The sequence below is a fragment of the Pituophis catenifer genome, unplaced genomic scaffold (genome assembly GCF_029215685.1).
Source record: "Pituophis catenifer annectens isolate HBS135680 unplaced genomic scaffold, rPitCat1.0.hap2 SCAF_5, whole genome shotgun sequence".
Classification (NCBI taxonomy): domain Eukaryota; kingdom Metazoa; phylum Chordata; class Lepidosauria; order Squamata; family Colubridae; genus Pituophis; species Pituophis catenifer.
Window position 1 is genome coordinate 83,150,818 of NW_027256885.1, and position 16,738 is coordinate 83,167,555.

Here is a 16,738-nt window from a genome sequence, read left to right on the forward strand (position 1 = left end):
TTGGTTTCTATTTGGAAATTGCTTCCAAATTTTGTGCTTGCAATAGAAAAAAAATGAAACTTTGATTTTGTTTTTGCTGATTAGATAGGTTTGTTGCTATAGAAATGGCTAGAAATGGCTCCCTCCCCCCCAGTTTTCTATTACTTTTTAAAATTTCTCTTTGCATTTTTTATTTTGATAAACTAATAAAAATATATTGTAAAAAAAAAAGAATGCTAGCAATTCAGTTTAGTTGAATTTTGAAAAGTTAGTTCTTCTTACCAAAGACTCTTTCATCATTGATATTTTTGATGCAGAACCACAGGCCTGCTGGGAAAGTACAGACGAGAATATGTAGATCAAAAAAGAAGGAAACCCAAGTTGTAGGCTGATGCTCAGACACTGAGGCAATTATCGGGATGTGAACTTTTGCATACCTTGTGTAAAAGAAATTCAGTTCAAATTATTTTAGTGTGATGAAACTCTAATAATAAAAAACAGTACAGTTGAGAATTACTAATTTTTTTTTGGTTTATATACATCATGTCTTTAAACACCAGTCATATCCTTCTGTTTTCAAGGCTAGTTTAAGCTTGGGGGGCGGGGTTTGCATCTGAGTGTGTCCCTTACATTGCTTCAGTTAAATTTTAGAAACTGGGAAAAAGTGGTTCTCATTACAAAAATACCGTTGGCCTCCTTGTCAAAAAGTGAATGATGTTATCAAATGCATCCATTTATTCAAAGAATGAGAAAAAATGGCATGACATAAATATCAAAGTGTTCTTTTGCATATTCATCTCATAAACTATACTATTTATTGTTATACAAGTTGTTTAACACATTAAATTCATATTCTATTCAGTGAAGTAACGTTACCTTCCCCTTTAACATGTATATATTAATACAATGAATTATAAAAAGGGCATATTACACAATATTAAATATAAATTCAATATTAATTATGAATAAATTATAGAAGATGAATCCAAAGATGGAATATAAGAAATCAAACTAAACAGCCTCTTTAAAAAAAAAAAAGTAAAGGCTCTTTTACTGCAATAAGAAAAAAAAACTGACACTAATGGAGGTTTTAAAGTTTGTTTCAGTGTGGACAGTAAAAAGCTCTTGTTTATGCTCAAAAGATTTTGTTCTTGCTGGGAGAGTGATGGAGCCGTAGAAGGTGGTCTAGCTGTTTTCCACTGACAGGTCTAAGGGTGTGTAATTTTATTTTATATTCATGCTTACCCAGTATCCCACAATGAATAGAATCTGCCACTCCATGGTGCAATGTAACCTGAAAATACACATGATAGCTATTTAACATAGCCACCAACCATATATACCTATTACTCTCAAACCTTCAAAATAAACTGTTCTCTCAATCTGCTTTAAAAAAAGACTTATCTCCAATGCTACTTTTAAAATAATTCCCTCAGTCCACCTCTAAAGTAAATTGTTCCTTCTTCATGTACCAATATTTATTTTTACTGACTGTCTGAACCATCTTGGCTGCACAACTGATCACAGAATTCTCTGACAATGAAAGCTAGAGCTTCTGTTGGTGACATATGCTTTAATAGTCATAATCAGGGATTAGAAAAAAGTTTTGAGATTGGAATCGAAGGAGGACATTACAGGCTCTGCAGCAGGAAAGAGCAGAAATGAGAACAAATTAAAAAATACAAATAGCAAAAAAGGTGGCAGACAGGGCTCTGGGAGTATACAGAGGATATAAAAAGTTTAAAATGTGTTATGGACTGATGAGACCAAGGTTGAATGTCAAGCGCCCAGGAAGTCAGATTCAGGCAGTTCAAATGAGCATAAAGATTTATTGCAAGCTTAAGTTCTCTACAAGAATCTGGGCAAGTGACCATTAAAGGAAATGCATGGGAGTTAAGAATGGAAAGGAATTCAAGGTGGGCTGGACTTAGATCTCTCGCAGGCGCAAAGGGACTTTTGACTTATGATACTTTTGACCCCTCCCTTGGGTTCAGTCTGGTCATCTCCTACAGTACATGAACTTTTGCCTTCCAGTTCTTTAAAGCATTTTAACATTCTATTTCTCTTCAATAAAATCTTGTGTTTCTTATGCAGCATCTACTAATAGTGCCAAAAACACTGCACTACCCAAAATGATTATTGTATGAAGCGGTTGGCATAAAATAGTTTTGTTTTGAACCCAGGAGCATATTCCATCATACTGTTTTTTTGCTAAACTGTTTCAGGCCAGCCATAGTTTCGCAGAAATGAATTGGACAAGGCTCATGCACATCATTCTGCCTGTCCCCTCTTCAGCTCCCAGTACAGTATACTGGTCCAACTGTTTCCCACATTCCCAGCATTCTTCCTTACACCCCTCAGTCACCAACTCTGTCCCAGTACAACATACTGTATATCATTGGCTTGTTTACCCCCCCCCCCACCCCCAATCTTCCCAGCCCCTTCCTTCGCTCGCCATAGCTGCTGATTCAAGCACGGCATAGGCCACTGCCTGTACAAACAGCCATTTGCCATCATCTTCTCTCAGGCTCAAGCAGTGAGAGCCACTTGTAAATAGCTAAAGTAAGCAACTTTATTGTTTTCTACCTGAGTTACAAGAATCTCCCCAGACTGCTTGCCTTTCCCTGGGAACAACCAGATATGGCTTCATGGATCTTGGGGGAGGTTAAGCTTATGCCTCTTGTGGCTGCGCAAGGAGTCTAAGATAGGCTCTCACTTGACACCTCCTTCCAGCCTTCCAGTTTCCCAACATCTTCCTCCTGTTCCCTGCAGCTGTTGATGTCCTTCCCTTTTCTCCTGCTCCTCACAACCACCAAACAACAACAACAAAAGCTCCATATTACTCCATGCACAGACAAAAGCATCTTGAAAGAGGCACAGACCCCCCAAACTGCTGCTCTATGCATGGAATAGTTTGTGCGTGGAACATTTTGCACATAACAGAATAACAGAGTTCGAAGGGAGCTTGGAGGTCTTCTAGTCCAACCCCCTGGATCAAGCAGGAAGCCCTATACCATTTTAGACAAATGGTTATCCAATCTCTTCTTAAAAACATCCAGTGTTGGAGCATTCACAACGTTTGGAGGCAAGTTGTTCCACTGATTAATTGTTCTAACTGTCAGGAAATTTCTCCTTAGTTCTAGGTTGATTCTCTCCTTGATTAGTTTCCATCCATTGCTTCTTGTCCTGCCTTCAGATGGTTTACAGAATAGCTTGACTCCCTCTTCTTTGTGGCAGCCCCTGAGATATTGGAACACTGCTATCATGTCTCCCCTAGTCCTTCTTTTCATTAAACAAGACATACACAATTACAGCAACCGTTCCCCTAATCATCTTTGTTGCTTTTCTCTGCACTTTTTCTAGAGTCTCAACATCTTTTTCACATTGTGACGACCAAAACTGAATGCAGTATTCCAAGTGTGGTCTTACCAAGGCATTATAAACTGATAGTAACACTTGATGTGATCTTGATTCTATCTGTCTGTTGTGGTCTACTTTATCAAATGTCTTACTGAAGTCCAAGTAAATTATATTGACAGCATTCCTCTGGTCCACTAATTTTGTCACTTTGTCAAAGAATGCAGTAAGATTTGTCTGGCATGATCTGTGTTTGACAAACCCATGTTGGCTTTTGGTTATGACTTTGTTTGCCTCTAGGTGTTCACAGATTCATTGTTTGATTATCTTTTCCAGAATCTTCCCAGGTATTGAAGTAAGGCTGATTGGTCTGTAGTTTACTGGATCCATTATTTTCCTTTTTTGAAGATGGGAACTGCATCAGCTCTTTTCCAGTTCTCTGGCAGTTCCCCAGTGCTCCAGGATCTTTGAAAGATATGGTTTGGTGGTTCTGAGATCACATCTGCCAGTTCCTTCAGAACCTTGGGGTGTAATCCATCTGGTCCTGGCGATTTGAACTCATCTAGGGTGGACAGGTGGTCTCTTGCCTACTTTAACTCATATTTCTGAGTTCTGTTTTTTATACTACTGTTTTTGAAACAGTTTTGGACTGTTTTTTTCCCCTTTTGTGTAAAGACAGATGCAAAAAACAAGTTAAGCAGTTCTGCTATTCTCCTTGCTGCTTGTCACCTTCTCATCCAAGAAGCTTCTTAAGCTCTGACTGGATGGTGGAGAATGGAAGGATTTATACTCCTTGAAGACAGCTGGTCATTTCCATTCTTTTAGAGAGTCACTGAGGCCACCTGGAGGTTTATCTATGTCATCAGGGTCACCTGAGTAGTGTAAATGGGTGTGTCAGGTTTCGATGTCGTCTCAAATAAGCACTAGAGTAAATGCTGGTTGAAGTGCTGACATTGTGTGGAGCCTTCTTGGAACTGTTGAAAGGACTGTGTTGTAGACTGGAGATAAATGATGTCATATCCCTCCCCCTCTGTTGAGAGATGGAATGACAACATTGCAGGAATATCGGAAAAGCTCAGGAGGATCTTCAACCAACACAACATACGTGTACACTTCAAACCCAAGAATACACTAAAGCAGAAGCTTGTCCACCCCAAGCATAAAACACCCAGACACAAACTGATCAACATGGTATATGCAGTACAATGCAGTGAGCCATGTGCAGATCTGTTTATTGGGCATGCAAAACAACCACTTCATAACCGCATGGCACAACACAGGAGAACAAACCCATCAGGATAAGATTCAGCAGTCCACCTGCATTTAAAAGACAAATGCCACTCTTTCAAAGACAGTAAAGTCTACATTTTGGACAGAGACAACCGCTGGTTTGAAAGAGGGGCCAAAGAGGCCATCTATGTCAAAATTGAACAGCCCTCTCTCAACAGAGGGGGAGGGATACAACATCACCCATCTCCAGTCTACAGCACAGTCCTTTCAACAGTTCCAAGAAGGCTCCACACCCATTTGCACGACTCAGGTGACCCTGATGACACAGATAAACCTCCAGGTGGCCTCAATGACTCTCTAAAAGAATGCAAATGACCAGCTGTCTGCAAGGAGTACAAATCCTTCGATTCCCCACCATCCAGTCAGAGCTGAAGAAGCTTCTTGGATGAGAAGTGAAACGTCTTCAAAGAAAAACCAGAGAGTCCAGTTGCCTCTTGAAAAAGCATTTTTGGGCTCACTTTTCAAAATTTCCCAAGCTTCTTGGGTTGTTTTTCCCTTGAGGATTCTCATCCATGGAATCCTTCCCAAGCTCTCTCTAAGTTTATTGAAATCAGCTCTCTTAAAGTCCAAGACTCTAGTTTGACTTTGTTCTATTCCTTGTGGTTGCATAATGTTGAATTCCAATATTGCATGATCACTCCCTCCCAAGGCTCCTGTAGCTTCAACACCTTCTATCATTTCATCTCTGTTAGTGAGAATTAAGTCCAATATGGCTGACCCCCTAGTTCCGTTCTCTACTTTTTGGGAGACAAAGTTGTCTGCTAGGTTTGTCAAGAACCTGTTTGATCTTCCACTTGGTGCAGAGTTTGTCTCCCAGTTGATTTTGGGATAGTTAAAGTCCCCCATTACTATTGTGATGTGCTTCCTACATACCTTAGTTAACTGACTAGCAAAAAGTTCATCTATTTCCTCTATTTGGTTGGGTAGCCTATAGTATACACCTATGGCAATGTCACCCCCCCCCCCCTTTTTATATTGATCCAAATGCATTCAAGGCAGTTTTCATCATTGTTCTGCTGTATTTCTGTAAGAATCTCTACATCTCTAGCTAAGAAATATTTTGAGCTGTCAGAAAGTTTTCTCTAAAAACAGGAAATATTTCCTGGATATTACTTACCTGTATATGTTAAATAGATAACACTCAGGAATACAACTGCAGCAGCCAATGATATACCTAAGAAGAATAACGCCTGAAATTCTTGCTTTGTTAGTCTTTCTCTCAAGTACTGCAGGAAAGCATAGGCTTGCAAAAGAGCAAACACACCTGTTAAAATGAATAGAAACAGTTCTCCTTTGTTTAAGAAACAGTCCTTGCTGTAAACAAATACTAATTTTAAGTAATTTTGTTCACTTCATACATATTTCGTTTACTTATTCTATGTATTTACAGATACATGGATTTCTATGTATGCTGTCATATGTATGATCATTTTATTTAAAATTTATTTGCCTGATGTACATATGTTCGTACTCTATGATATCCTTTTAATCTTTCTGTAGCTTTTATTTTTTCCCTATTGGATGTTCATTTTTCTTTTTTTTATTACTCAATTCATGTGTTGATTCATTTTTATTTTTATTCTTAATTTTACTTTTTCAGCTACTTATTTCCATGCAGTATGTTGAACTGAATCTGAAAAAGCCTAATTAAAATGTCTTTGGGCCAAATTACAGCCCTGAATTATAATAATAAAAACATCAAATTCTGAATCATTTCTACAATATTAACAAGAAATATTAACAACGTTTATGCTCATAAACTTGTTTATATGGATAATTTATGTATTTTGGAAAGTTTTCCCTTGAATTAAAGAATGACACACAAATTAAGCAATTGAGTCAGGAATTTTGGTCCTAAATTGCTGTGGTTGTTAAGTGAGACACCCACATGACTGCCTTGTTCAACAACCACAATCCCAGCTCATCCTGTTGCGGTTGTCAAGAAAGTTATTCTTTCTCAAGGTTGCCAGTGAAGTTCCTGTTCCTGGTCACCCTTGAGGAAGACTGCCTTTGCTAGCATTCTAGTGGAGACTTGCATGGGCTGGGTGAGCCTGCCAGAAGATGCAGGGAAAGGGAAAGGTAAGTGGATTCCAGTGTGGTGGGGCAAGGAGAAGGCCAGGCCTCTCATGAGTGTTGAGGGAGGTAGGAGGCCTGGGTGTTGCTAGGCCTAGCTAGCTGAGGCACGGAGAATGCCAGGTTTGGGGGGGGGGGGAGTTGCAGTGCTCCTGCAATTGTAAGGGTGGGCACGCTGCCAAGCACCCAAATTTTGATCCTGTGATCACGGGGGCACTGCAATGGTTGGAACATTGGGAAGGTGTTGTAAGTCCCTTCATTCAGTGTTGTTGTAATTTGAAATGGTCACTGAAAAATTGTAAGTTGTGGCCTACCTATAGTCCATCTAGCCTAACATTCTACATCACTCATTAGCCAACCAAATGCATCTGGGAAACTCAGAAAGACTGACAGAAGGGTAAGGTCTTCTTTCAGTGTTGCTCTGTGGCATCTGGTATTTTAGGCATATTATCTGATTTTTTATATCGTCCTTATGTTTTGTAGCCATTGGTGGCCTGATCCTCCATGCATATGCCCCACCTCCCTTCTTCTAAACTAGTAGCCATCACTATATCAATGGCAGTAAATTACATAGTTATTATTCATTTAGATTTATAGTTGACTTTCTCTCTGGGAGCTCAAGGCAGTTTACACAGGAACCTCTGTTCATTTTACCTCTACAAAAACCATGTGCGGTAAAGTTCTGTGAATGTCCTAGAGCAGGGGTGTCAAACTCACATCATCACGATGGCGTCACGTGACGTATCGGGACTTTTCCTCCCTTCGCTAAACAGGCGTGGCCAGCGCATGATGCATCTGGCCTGCGGGCCGCGAGTTTGACAGCCCTGTCCTAGAGTGTCCTAAACTCTGTGAATGTCGTAGAGTGGCCCAGCCAGAGCCCTGACTTGAACCCTATTAAACATCTCTGGAGGGACCTGAAAATGGCTGTCTGCTGACAGTCGTCATCCAACCTGACTGACCTTGAGAGGATTTGCAAGGAAGAATGGCAGAAAATCCCCCAATCCAGGTGTGCAAAGCTTGTCGTGTCATACCCAAAAAGACTCGAGGCTGTGATTGCTGCCAAAGGTGCTTCAACAAAGTACTGAGTGAAGGGTCTGAATACTTATACTAATGTGATATTTCAGTTTTTTCTTTTTAACAAATTTACAGACATTTCTAAAATTCTGTTTTCACTTTGTCATTATGGGATACTGAGAGTAGATTAATGAGGAAAAAAATGAATTCCAACAACTATAGAATCAGGCTGGAGCATAACAAAATTGACAAAAATGAAGGGAGTCTGAATATTTTCTGAATGCACTGTATTCTTTTATCCTGCTAAGTTTGTTTAGCAACCTTTGAAGAGTGCTTTTGTGTATTTTGACTTTCAGAATAACTATTGATAACCTTATATATATATATTTGTCGTCAACAAGGTTAGTCAATGACCACATACAATCAGCACAGGAGGTCCCATTACTGGGAAAATGTGTGACACATTTAAGAGGAATAAAAGTAAAATATATCTGACTACAGGTAGGCCTCAAGTTACAACCATTCAACTGTTTAAAGCTACAACAGTACTGAACAAAGGGACTTACAACCAACACTTGAACTTCCTGCCCTTGCAATGCTCCCATGGTCACATGAACAAAATCTGGGGAGTTTTCAACCAGCTTGCAGTTATGTCCAATTGCAATCTCCTGTGGTTATGTGATCACCATTTGCAACATTCCCTCTGCCTGCTTCCCCCAATAAAGCCAATGGGAAGGCGGCAATGAGGATTGCAAGTCATTTGGGTGAATCCCCCCCGCCTTTCTTCACTTGCATACACTGTGCTGTCCTTCCCTTCTTCTCTCACACACACCCTGTGCCCTCTTTGCCTGGCTTTCTTGTGATCGCACCCACCCCACATCTTCCACATCCTCCCTGCAATTGCACACATGAACTTCACATCCTCTTTCCATGACCTCCCTGTGATTTCACACATGCATGCACCTCGTGACCTCCTTCCCCAGCCTTCCTGGTCTTGCGCTGCACCACAGCACCCTCGTCTCCCAACTCATGTGTGGCTTCCCCCATCTCAGCGTGGCACCCTCATGCTGATTACCTGGGACTCCCTCTACTTTCCACTTAACAACCTCTGTAACTTGGGTTCCGGCAACAACTGGGACTACCTGCACTGCAGTAGCTAAGCGATGCAGTCACCTGACTGTGCTTTATGACCACATTGCTTAAGGCAATCCCAGTCCCAATTACAGCCATAACTCCAGGACTACCTGTAAATATCTATAGTGGCTAGGCAAAATTGTTCAGTTATGCTAACTAAGAACTTTCATGTGACAAGGTTTATTTTATTTTTGTTTACTTGATTTACATCCCACCTTTCTTTCAGAACTTCAAGGCAGCATATATACCAACACAAACAGAGATAGAGTAAGAGATGAAATTACACTTTTTACTGCTATAAACAAAATCAAGAACCTACTTCTTCAGATTTTCTTTCTTTTCTTCACTTTTGTTTTTTTCTTAAGTTCCTTTTCTTTAGTCTAAATATTAGTCTCTGTTAGCTTTTGTCTTTTTTTATTAAAATCTTAATAAAGTTATATTTTAAAAAAGGAAATTATAACTTCATAGTGCATATTTTCAATAAATTGTTTTTTCTTACCTGCAGCTGCCATGTGCTCACTTGTCCTAATTGGCTGAAATCCAACAAAAGGTATCTGCATGGATAATATTAACCCAACAACATAGAAAGTGCTATATGCTGTGAATGAAAAAAAAACCAAGTGTCAAATTACAATTTAAAAATGTTAACCATTTTTAAAATGGTATACTCATAGCTTCAGGATTTGTAGGAAAAGTTGAAGGCTGTTTCTGTAATATAAATTTAGATTTTAAAACATATATTGTCTGACATGTTGGAAGCTAACAAAGTAACAGATATAGAATGTAAAACAATTATTACAGGTACAGCTTCCCAAATAATGTTTACTTGTATGACCCATTCATACAGAGATGATACCTATATCAGAAAGAATTTAAGCCTCAAAAGATGAAACAGATTCCCACAATTGTATACCATAACCAGCCTGTTATCAACCATGGTGTTCAGACAGATAAATATACACACACACTTATATACATACTGTGTGTATGTGTGTGTATATACTGTATGTATGTATGTAAATCAATGGTGGGTTTCATTTACCTTTGCTACCAGTTTGCTTGCGCATGTGCAGAGCGTATTTGATGATGTCCGGGCGGGTGGGCAGAGCCTCCCGCCACCGCTGCTACCGGTTCGCCCGAACCGAGGTGAACCGGTAGCAACCCACCACTGATGTAAATGTGGCAATGTGTGAAAAGCTGGCATCTATAGAATGTGTGACATTTTTAGGCAAAGTATGAAACGTCTGTGTTATTTTAATATGCTATATACTTTCCCTAGGCATTATATATAATACCTACGCATTACGCAGAATGACAAGAACTATTTAGGCAAAGTATGAAAAGAGAGTCATGAAAAGACGTATATGAAAATGAAAGAAGACATGCAAAATAAAGTAGAGGATTTTCTTACTTTAAAAAAAGAGAGAAAAAGACCAGTATTGACCTACTTGTTGCAACAAAAAGACTAGAACAGCATTTTAGCAATAGTGTTTTATACTTTGCTGGTTTGCCTTTTGGCATTGCATAGAAAGCCTAGGAAATGTGTGAAATATTAAGCATTCTATAGATTTCCTAGGCATTCTATAAAATGCCTAATTTCATACATTAGCAGTGACATATATATGAATTACATTATATTCCTGAAATGCCTACAATGTACTGTATAATAACAGTTATTTAATGCCCCATTTGTGCAGTGGATGTAAATAATTCTTAACTACACAAAAACAATTTGTAGGATGCAATGTTGATTGGAAAGACAGTTTTACTTTTTTTTTTTTATTATTTATATGCCGCCCTTCTCCGGAGACTCAGGGCAGCTTACAAGGCGTTAAGCAATAGCCTTCATACTTTTGTGTATTTTATACAAAGTCAGCTTATTGCCCCCACAAACCGGGTCCTCATTTTACCTACCTTAGAAAGGATGGAAGGCTGAGTCAACCTTGAGCCTGGTGAGAATTGAACTCGCAGTAATTGCAGGCAGCTGGAAGCTAAATACTACCTTTAACAGTAGCATTAGTCTGCTGCGCCACTCAGACTTTAAAGTCTGTACTTCTCTGCCACAGCTCCCTGCCACAAGGAGGCAGGACCTATTAGACTGATCCATTCTGGCAATTGATAGACCTGCAAGGGTTCAGAGAGAGCTGGGAGTTGTTCCTGAGGGTCTGCTACAAGATCTGACAGAGACCTTAGTTGTTGCTTGGATTGAGAGGGTGGCTGTGGCCTTGGATTGGATTGTGCTCATGAGACTTCTCCCTTCCCGTGGATCCTGTTGCAGCCGACAAATCAAATGGGAGAAAAGACATCTAGAGTGCTGCTGCAGATCAGCGAAGGACCAAATTAATGAAACATTGCTAAGAGCTGCTATTAAGGCCTACCTTGTGGAGGTAAGGGTGGCAAAATAACACTTCTCCTCCTTCGTGTCGACAGGTTGCTGTCTGGCAACCTTGTTTTGGGTGACCTGAGCCCTTCTGGCTGGGCAAAAGAATATTTGGAATATCTGTTAGAAAAAATCACTGGAACATGTTCCCAGTTAGATGGCCTTGGTACAGGTCCAGTGGAGATTCTTAGGGCACAGTCTTGCCCTGTTAACTGGAAACAGTTTGAACCAGTTGGGCAGGATTAAGTGGACAGGGTCCTTATGACTGTGAGCTTGGCTACTTGCTCCTTAGATCCATGCCACTCCTGGTTGGCTAAGGCTTCCTGGGAGGGACATGTGACTGGGTTCTGGTGGTGGTTAATTCATCCTTGAGAGAGGGGGTGGTTCCTTCATCACTTAAAAGAGACATTGGTTTGCCCCCTCCTCAAGAAGTCATCGCTGGATCCCACCATACTGGACAATTTTCATCCAGTGCCTAACCTCCATTTTTAAAGGAAAGTTGTGAAGAAGGTGGTTGTGCAGCAGGTTCAGAGGACCCTGGATGAAGAGGATTATCTGGACCCCTTTCAGTCAGGATTCAGGCCTGGACATGGGATGGAAATGGCATTGGTTGTGCTTCTGAATGATCTCTGGCAGGAGTGGAATGGGGGTAGTGCATCCATCCTGTCTCTAGTTGATCTCTCAGCAGCTTTCAAAACTACTGACCATGGGATCATTCTGTTTTACATTCAATTTTTTATTAGTTTATAATATGGCATACAAAGAGAATACAAAAGTAAATAGTAGGGAAATTAGGGAAGGGAAAAGGGAAGTAGACAGTGGGGGAAAGCAAGGGGAAAAAGAAAAAAAAGGCATTGACTTCCAACTCCTTTGGTGTAGTAGAATAAGGCATTAACATCTAACCTCAACTTTTTACTTTTACATAATAATATAAAGTAGCCATTTTTATAACAACAAATCTATCTAATTGGTAAAACCCAAAGTTTCATTTTTTTCTACCTCAAGCACAAAGTCCAGAAGCTGTTTCCAAGTAGAAATAAAGGTATTTGTCTTTTTTTCTTTAATCAAAGCAGTCAATTTAGCCATCTCTGCTAACTCCATCAGTTTTTGCAGCCATTCATCCATTGTGGGGATCGAGGTGACCTTCCATTTCTGTGCATAAAGTAGTCTTGCTGCCGTCAACATATATAACATCAGAGTTCCAAATTTTTTCCCCAAGTCTTTTTCCATTAAACCCAAAAGAAAAGTCTCTGGTCTTCTTTCTATATTCACTTTAAGAATTTTCTGTATTAAGATACTGTATGAACCCTACTCCAATATTTCTTTGCTTTATCACACATCCACCATAAATGATAAAAAGTCCCTTCTTTACATTTACATTTACAACATTCATTTGAAATACCTTCATACATTCTTGACAACTTATCTGGAGTTAAATACCAATGATACATCATCTTATAGAAATTTTCTTTTAAATTATAATTTAATGTAAATTTTAAACCTTTCTTTCACATATTCTCCCACTGTTCAAGCATTACGTTATATCCAAAGTTCCTTGCCCACTGAATCATACAATGCTTTACTTGTTCATGTTCCAGATTTAATTTCAACTTTATAGACTTTAGCAATAATACATTCATCACTACCACATAGTAAAATTTCCAATTCATTTTTAACAAAGTTAAACCCATGATTCTTTTTATCTAATTTAAATCTTCCTTTCAATTGTAAATATGTAAACCAATGACAGACATGACCTTCTGATTCTAGCTCCGCCTTAGATTTGAGGGTAGGGTCACCCAAGTTAAAATATATTATTTTACCATAGGTCCATCAGTTCGGCCTCTTCACCATTTCTTTTCTAAAAAAAAAGCTTCCTGTGGGGAAACCCAAAGAGGCACCTTTGTGGAAAACCTTATTTTATATTTATTCCAGACTCTCAAAATAGCACGTCTGACAAAATGGTTGTTGAAATTAACATTTACTTTAACTTTATCATACCATAGGTAGCCATGCCAACCAAATCTTAATTCATGGCCTTCTAAATCCAGAGACTCCTAGAGAGGCTCTGGAGGCTGGGGACAGCAAAAAACATCACTTCCTGTCCCACTGGGAGTTGGGAAATGGGCCGTTTCAGGCCTCCGGAGGGCCTCCGAGGGAGTGGGGAAGGCTGTTTTCACCCTCCCCAGATGCATAGAGAGGATCTGGAGCCAGGTGAGAAAGAAAAACGGGCCTACTGGACCATGGCGTGCCAGGAGCGCGGTGATCTGTCCCCGTCCCCACACACACACACACACAGCCAGTCGAGGGTTAAGGAAACACTTTGGAACGCACCCAGTTCTTATCTCCGACTTGGCAGCGATAGACACACCGTCTGCCAAGTTACTTTATTTTCACAAACAGACAGATAAGATACGAACGTTCAAGAAAGTCCAAACAGAAATAATATTCCTCCCAGCAGTTCCGGACGAGGCTTTAGTGACTGTCCAAGGTTTTGCTTTGTTCGTCACAAAAGATCCTTGACCACCACTCTCTATTATATAGTCTCTGGGGTGTGGTCTCTGGGGTGTGGTCCAGTGACTCAGTTCTAATCCCTAGCACGCCTCCCAAGCTGCTGCAAACGTTTATCACGCCTTCGGAGGCGTGCGTCCAGGAATGATGTGTCATTATCACTTTGACTCGAATCAGCTGTCTCCTCTCCCTCGGCCGGCACTTGAGACAATGCCAGAGGGGAGGGGCCTGGAGAGGGAGGCCTGGCTGACTCCTCTTCCTCATGCTCGGAGCTTTCTTCCTCCGATGGGACAGGCTCAGAGGGCGGGGCCACAACACTATCCCCCACCGCAGGGCCCTTCCCCCGGGTCTGACGGTCGGGATGGGGTCGGGACGGGAACTGTTCGTGGAAAGCCCGCACCAGGTCAGGGGCCTGAACGGCAGACGCGTCCACCCAGGTGAAATCCTCGGGCCCGTACCCCTTCCAGGCGATGAGGTATTGGAAGCGCCCCTTCAGCCAACGGGAGTCCCGGATACTGTCCACCTCGTACGTCGAGGCGTCGTCCTCGTCGGCTGCGGCTGGGGGGGCAGGCGTCAGCGGGCGGCGGAGATGGCTCGCGGGGGCCTCAGGGACCAGGAGGGACCGATGAAAAACAGGGTGGAGCCGCATGGAGCGGGGTAGAGTCAACCGGTAGGCCACCGGATTGATGACCGCCTCGATAGGGAAGGGACCGATAAAGCGTTGGGCCAGTTTCCGTACCGGCCGGTCCGTGGGGAGGTGTTTTGTGGACAACCACACCCGATCTCCTACTTCCAGCGGTGGCGTCGCCCGGCGGGCGCGATCGGCGAACCGTTTATAATCCTCTTTCGCCCGGATCAGCTGCCGCCGCACCAGTTGCTGCACCGCCTGCAGCTCTGAGAGGAAGTCCCGGGTCTCGGGAACAGGGGAGTCCATGATGGTCAACGGGAAAAGCCGTGGATGGTATCCGACGTTGGCATGGAACGGGGTCATCTGGGTGGAGGTGTGTTGGGAGTTATTAAAGGCGAACTCCGCCAGGGGAAGGTACTCGGCCCAGTTGTCCTGCTGCTGGTTGACAAAACAGCGGAGGTACTGCTCCAGTATGCCGATGACCTTCTCCGTGCCCCCGTCAGTCTCCGGATGGTGCGACGACGACAGGCACACCTGCACCTCCAGCGCGGCCATCAGGCTTTTCCAGAAGCGGGCCGTGAACTGGGCCCCGCGGTCCGAAACCACCCGGTCCGGCAGGCCGTGGAGGCGGAAGATATGTTGCAGGAACAGGCGAGCCGTGGTGCGGGCCGAGGGCAGGCCGCGGCACGGGATGAAATGTGCCATCTTCGTGAGCGCATCCACCACCACGAGGACGGTCGTGTACGTAGCGGACAGGGGCAGGTCTGTCAGGAAGTCCATGGAGATGGCTCCCCACGGTCTCTCCGGTGTCGGTAGCGGCTGGAGGAGTCCGGGAGGGGGGCCGGACGCGGCTTTGGCCTGTCGGCACGTCACACAGGACGTCACGTAGGCGTGCACGTCGTGCCGTACCCGAGGCCACCAAAAAGTCCGCGTCACCAGGTTCAAAGTCTTAAAGAAGCCGAAGTGCCCCGCCGCGGGGTTGTCATGACACTGGTTCATGACGAGGGCTCGGAGCGGACTCGTGGGCACGTACAGCCGACCCCGATGTCTGAGCAAGCCCTCCTCCACGGTCCATGGGGACGCGGGGCCGACGTCCGCTCTCCGCTGCTGCGACCAGTTGTCCCGTCGCTGCGCTTCCAGCACCTGAGCCCGCAGGTCCACCGGTTCCTGGACCGCGGCCAAGGAGTCCGCTGGCAGCACCGTCCGGGGGGGAAGGGAGTCCTTGGGGCAAAAGTATTCCGGCTTACGGGATAGCGCGTCCGCCCTCTGGTTGAGGTTGCTCGGAATGTAGGTGACGTGGAAGTTGAACCGGGCGAAAAACAACGACCACCGGATCTGCCGCTGGTTCAACTTCCGTGCCGTGGTGAGGTGCTCCAGGTTCCGATGGTCCGTCCGCACCTCCACCTGGTGTCGGGCCCCCTCGAGGTGATGTCGCCAAGCCTCGAACGCGGCCTTGATAGCCAGCAACTCCTTTTCCCAGATGGTGTAGTTGCGCTCGGAAGGGTTGAGTTTCCGGGAGTAGTATGCGCAGGGAAAAAGAGTGCCGCCATCCACCGGAGCCTGTAGCAACACCGCCCCAATCGCCACGTTGGACGCGTCTGTCTCCACCACGAACGGACGGTGTGGATTGGGGTGCCTCAGGACTGGCTCCGTGAGGAAGGCCTGCTTGAGGACCTCGAAGGCCTGCTGCTGCGGGGGCCCCCACTGGAACGGGACCTTCTTCCGAAGGAGCTGGGTCAACGGCAAGGTCAGGGTGGCGAAGCCCGGGATGAAGGTCCGATAGTAGTTGGCGAATCCCAACAGACGCTGGACGTCCTTCACCCGACGCGGGGGTTCCCAACTGCGCAAGGCCTCCACCTTGTGCGGGTCCATCGCGATGCCCTCGGGGGTGATGATGTGCCCGAGGAACTCTATGGAAGTCTGGAAGAAGTAGCATTTCTCCAACTTCGCATAGAGCTGGTGCTCCCGCAGGCGCTGCGGGACCTGGCGGACATGCTGGAGGTGACTTTCCGGGGTCCGGGAATAGATCAAAATGTCATCCAAGTAGATCACCACGAACCGATCCAGCATGTCCCGGAACACATCGTTCATCAAGTGCTGGAAGACCGCGGGGGCGTTGGTCAACCCGAACGGCATGACGGTATACTCGAAGTGTCCGTACCGCGTGCCGAACGCCGTCTTCCACTCGTCCCCCTCTCTCACGCGCACCAGGTTGTAAGCCCCTCGGAGATCGAGCTTAGTGAAGATCGAGGCCTCCCGCAACCTCTCCATCAGCTCTGGGATCAGCGGCAGGGGGTAGCGATTTCGCACTGTGATGGCATTCAAGCGCCGGTAGTCGCAACACAGGCGCAAGTCCCCCGTCTTCTTTTTAA

The 16,738-nt window shown here is 43.9% G+C and overlaps 1 protein-coding gene across 1 annotated transcript in view; it reads right to left on the bottom strand.

The window, feature by feature from the left end:
• Positions 1–16,738, bottom strand: part of STT3B (STT3 oligosaccharyltransferase complex catalytic subunit B) — a 521,911-nt gene that overhangs the window by 48,285 nt on the left and 456,888 nt on the right. The window contains exons 5-8 of the mRNA XM_070944376.1: positions 9,347–9,445; positions 5,744–5,890; positions 1,225–1,273; positions 262–416 (exon numbers count right to left, since the gene is read on the bottom strand). Coding sequence (XP_070800477.1) covers positions 262–416; positions 1,225–1,273; positions 5,744–5,890; positions 9,347–9,445 — 450 coding nt within the window. The remainder of the gene's footprint in view (positions 1–261; positions 417–1,224; positions 1,274–5,743; positions 5,891–9,346; positions 9,446–16,738) is intronic.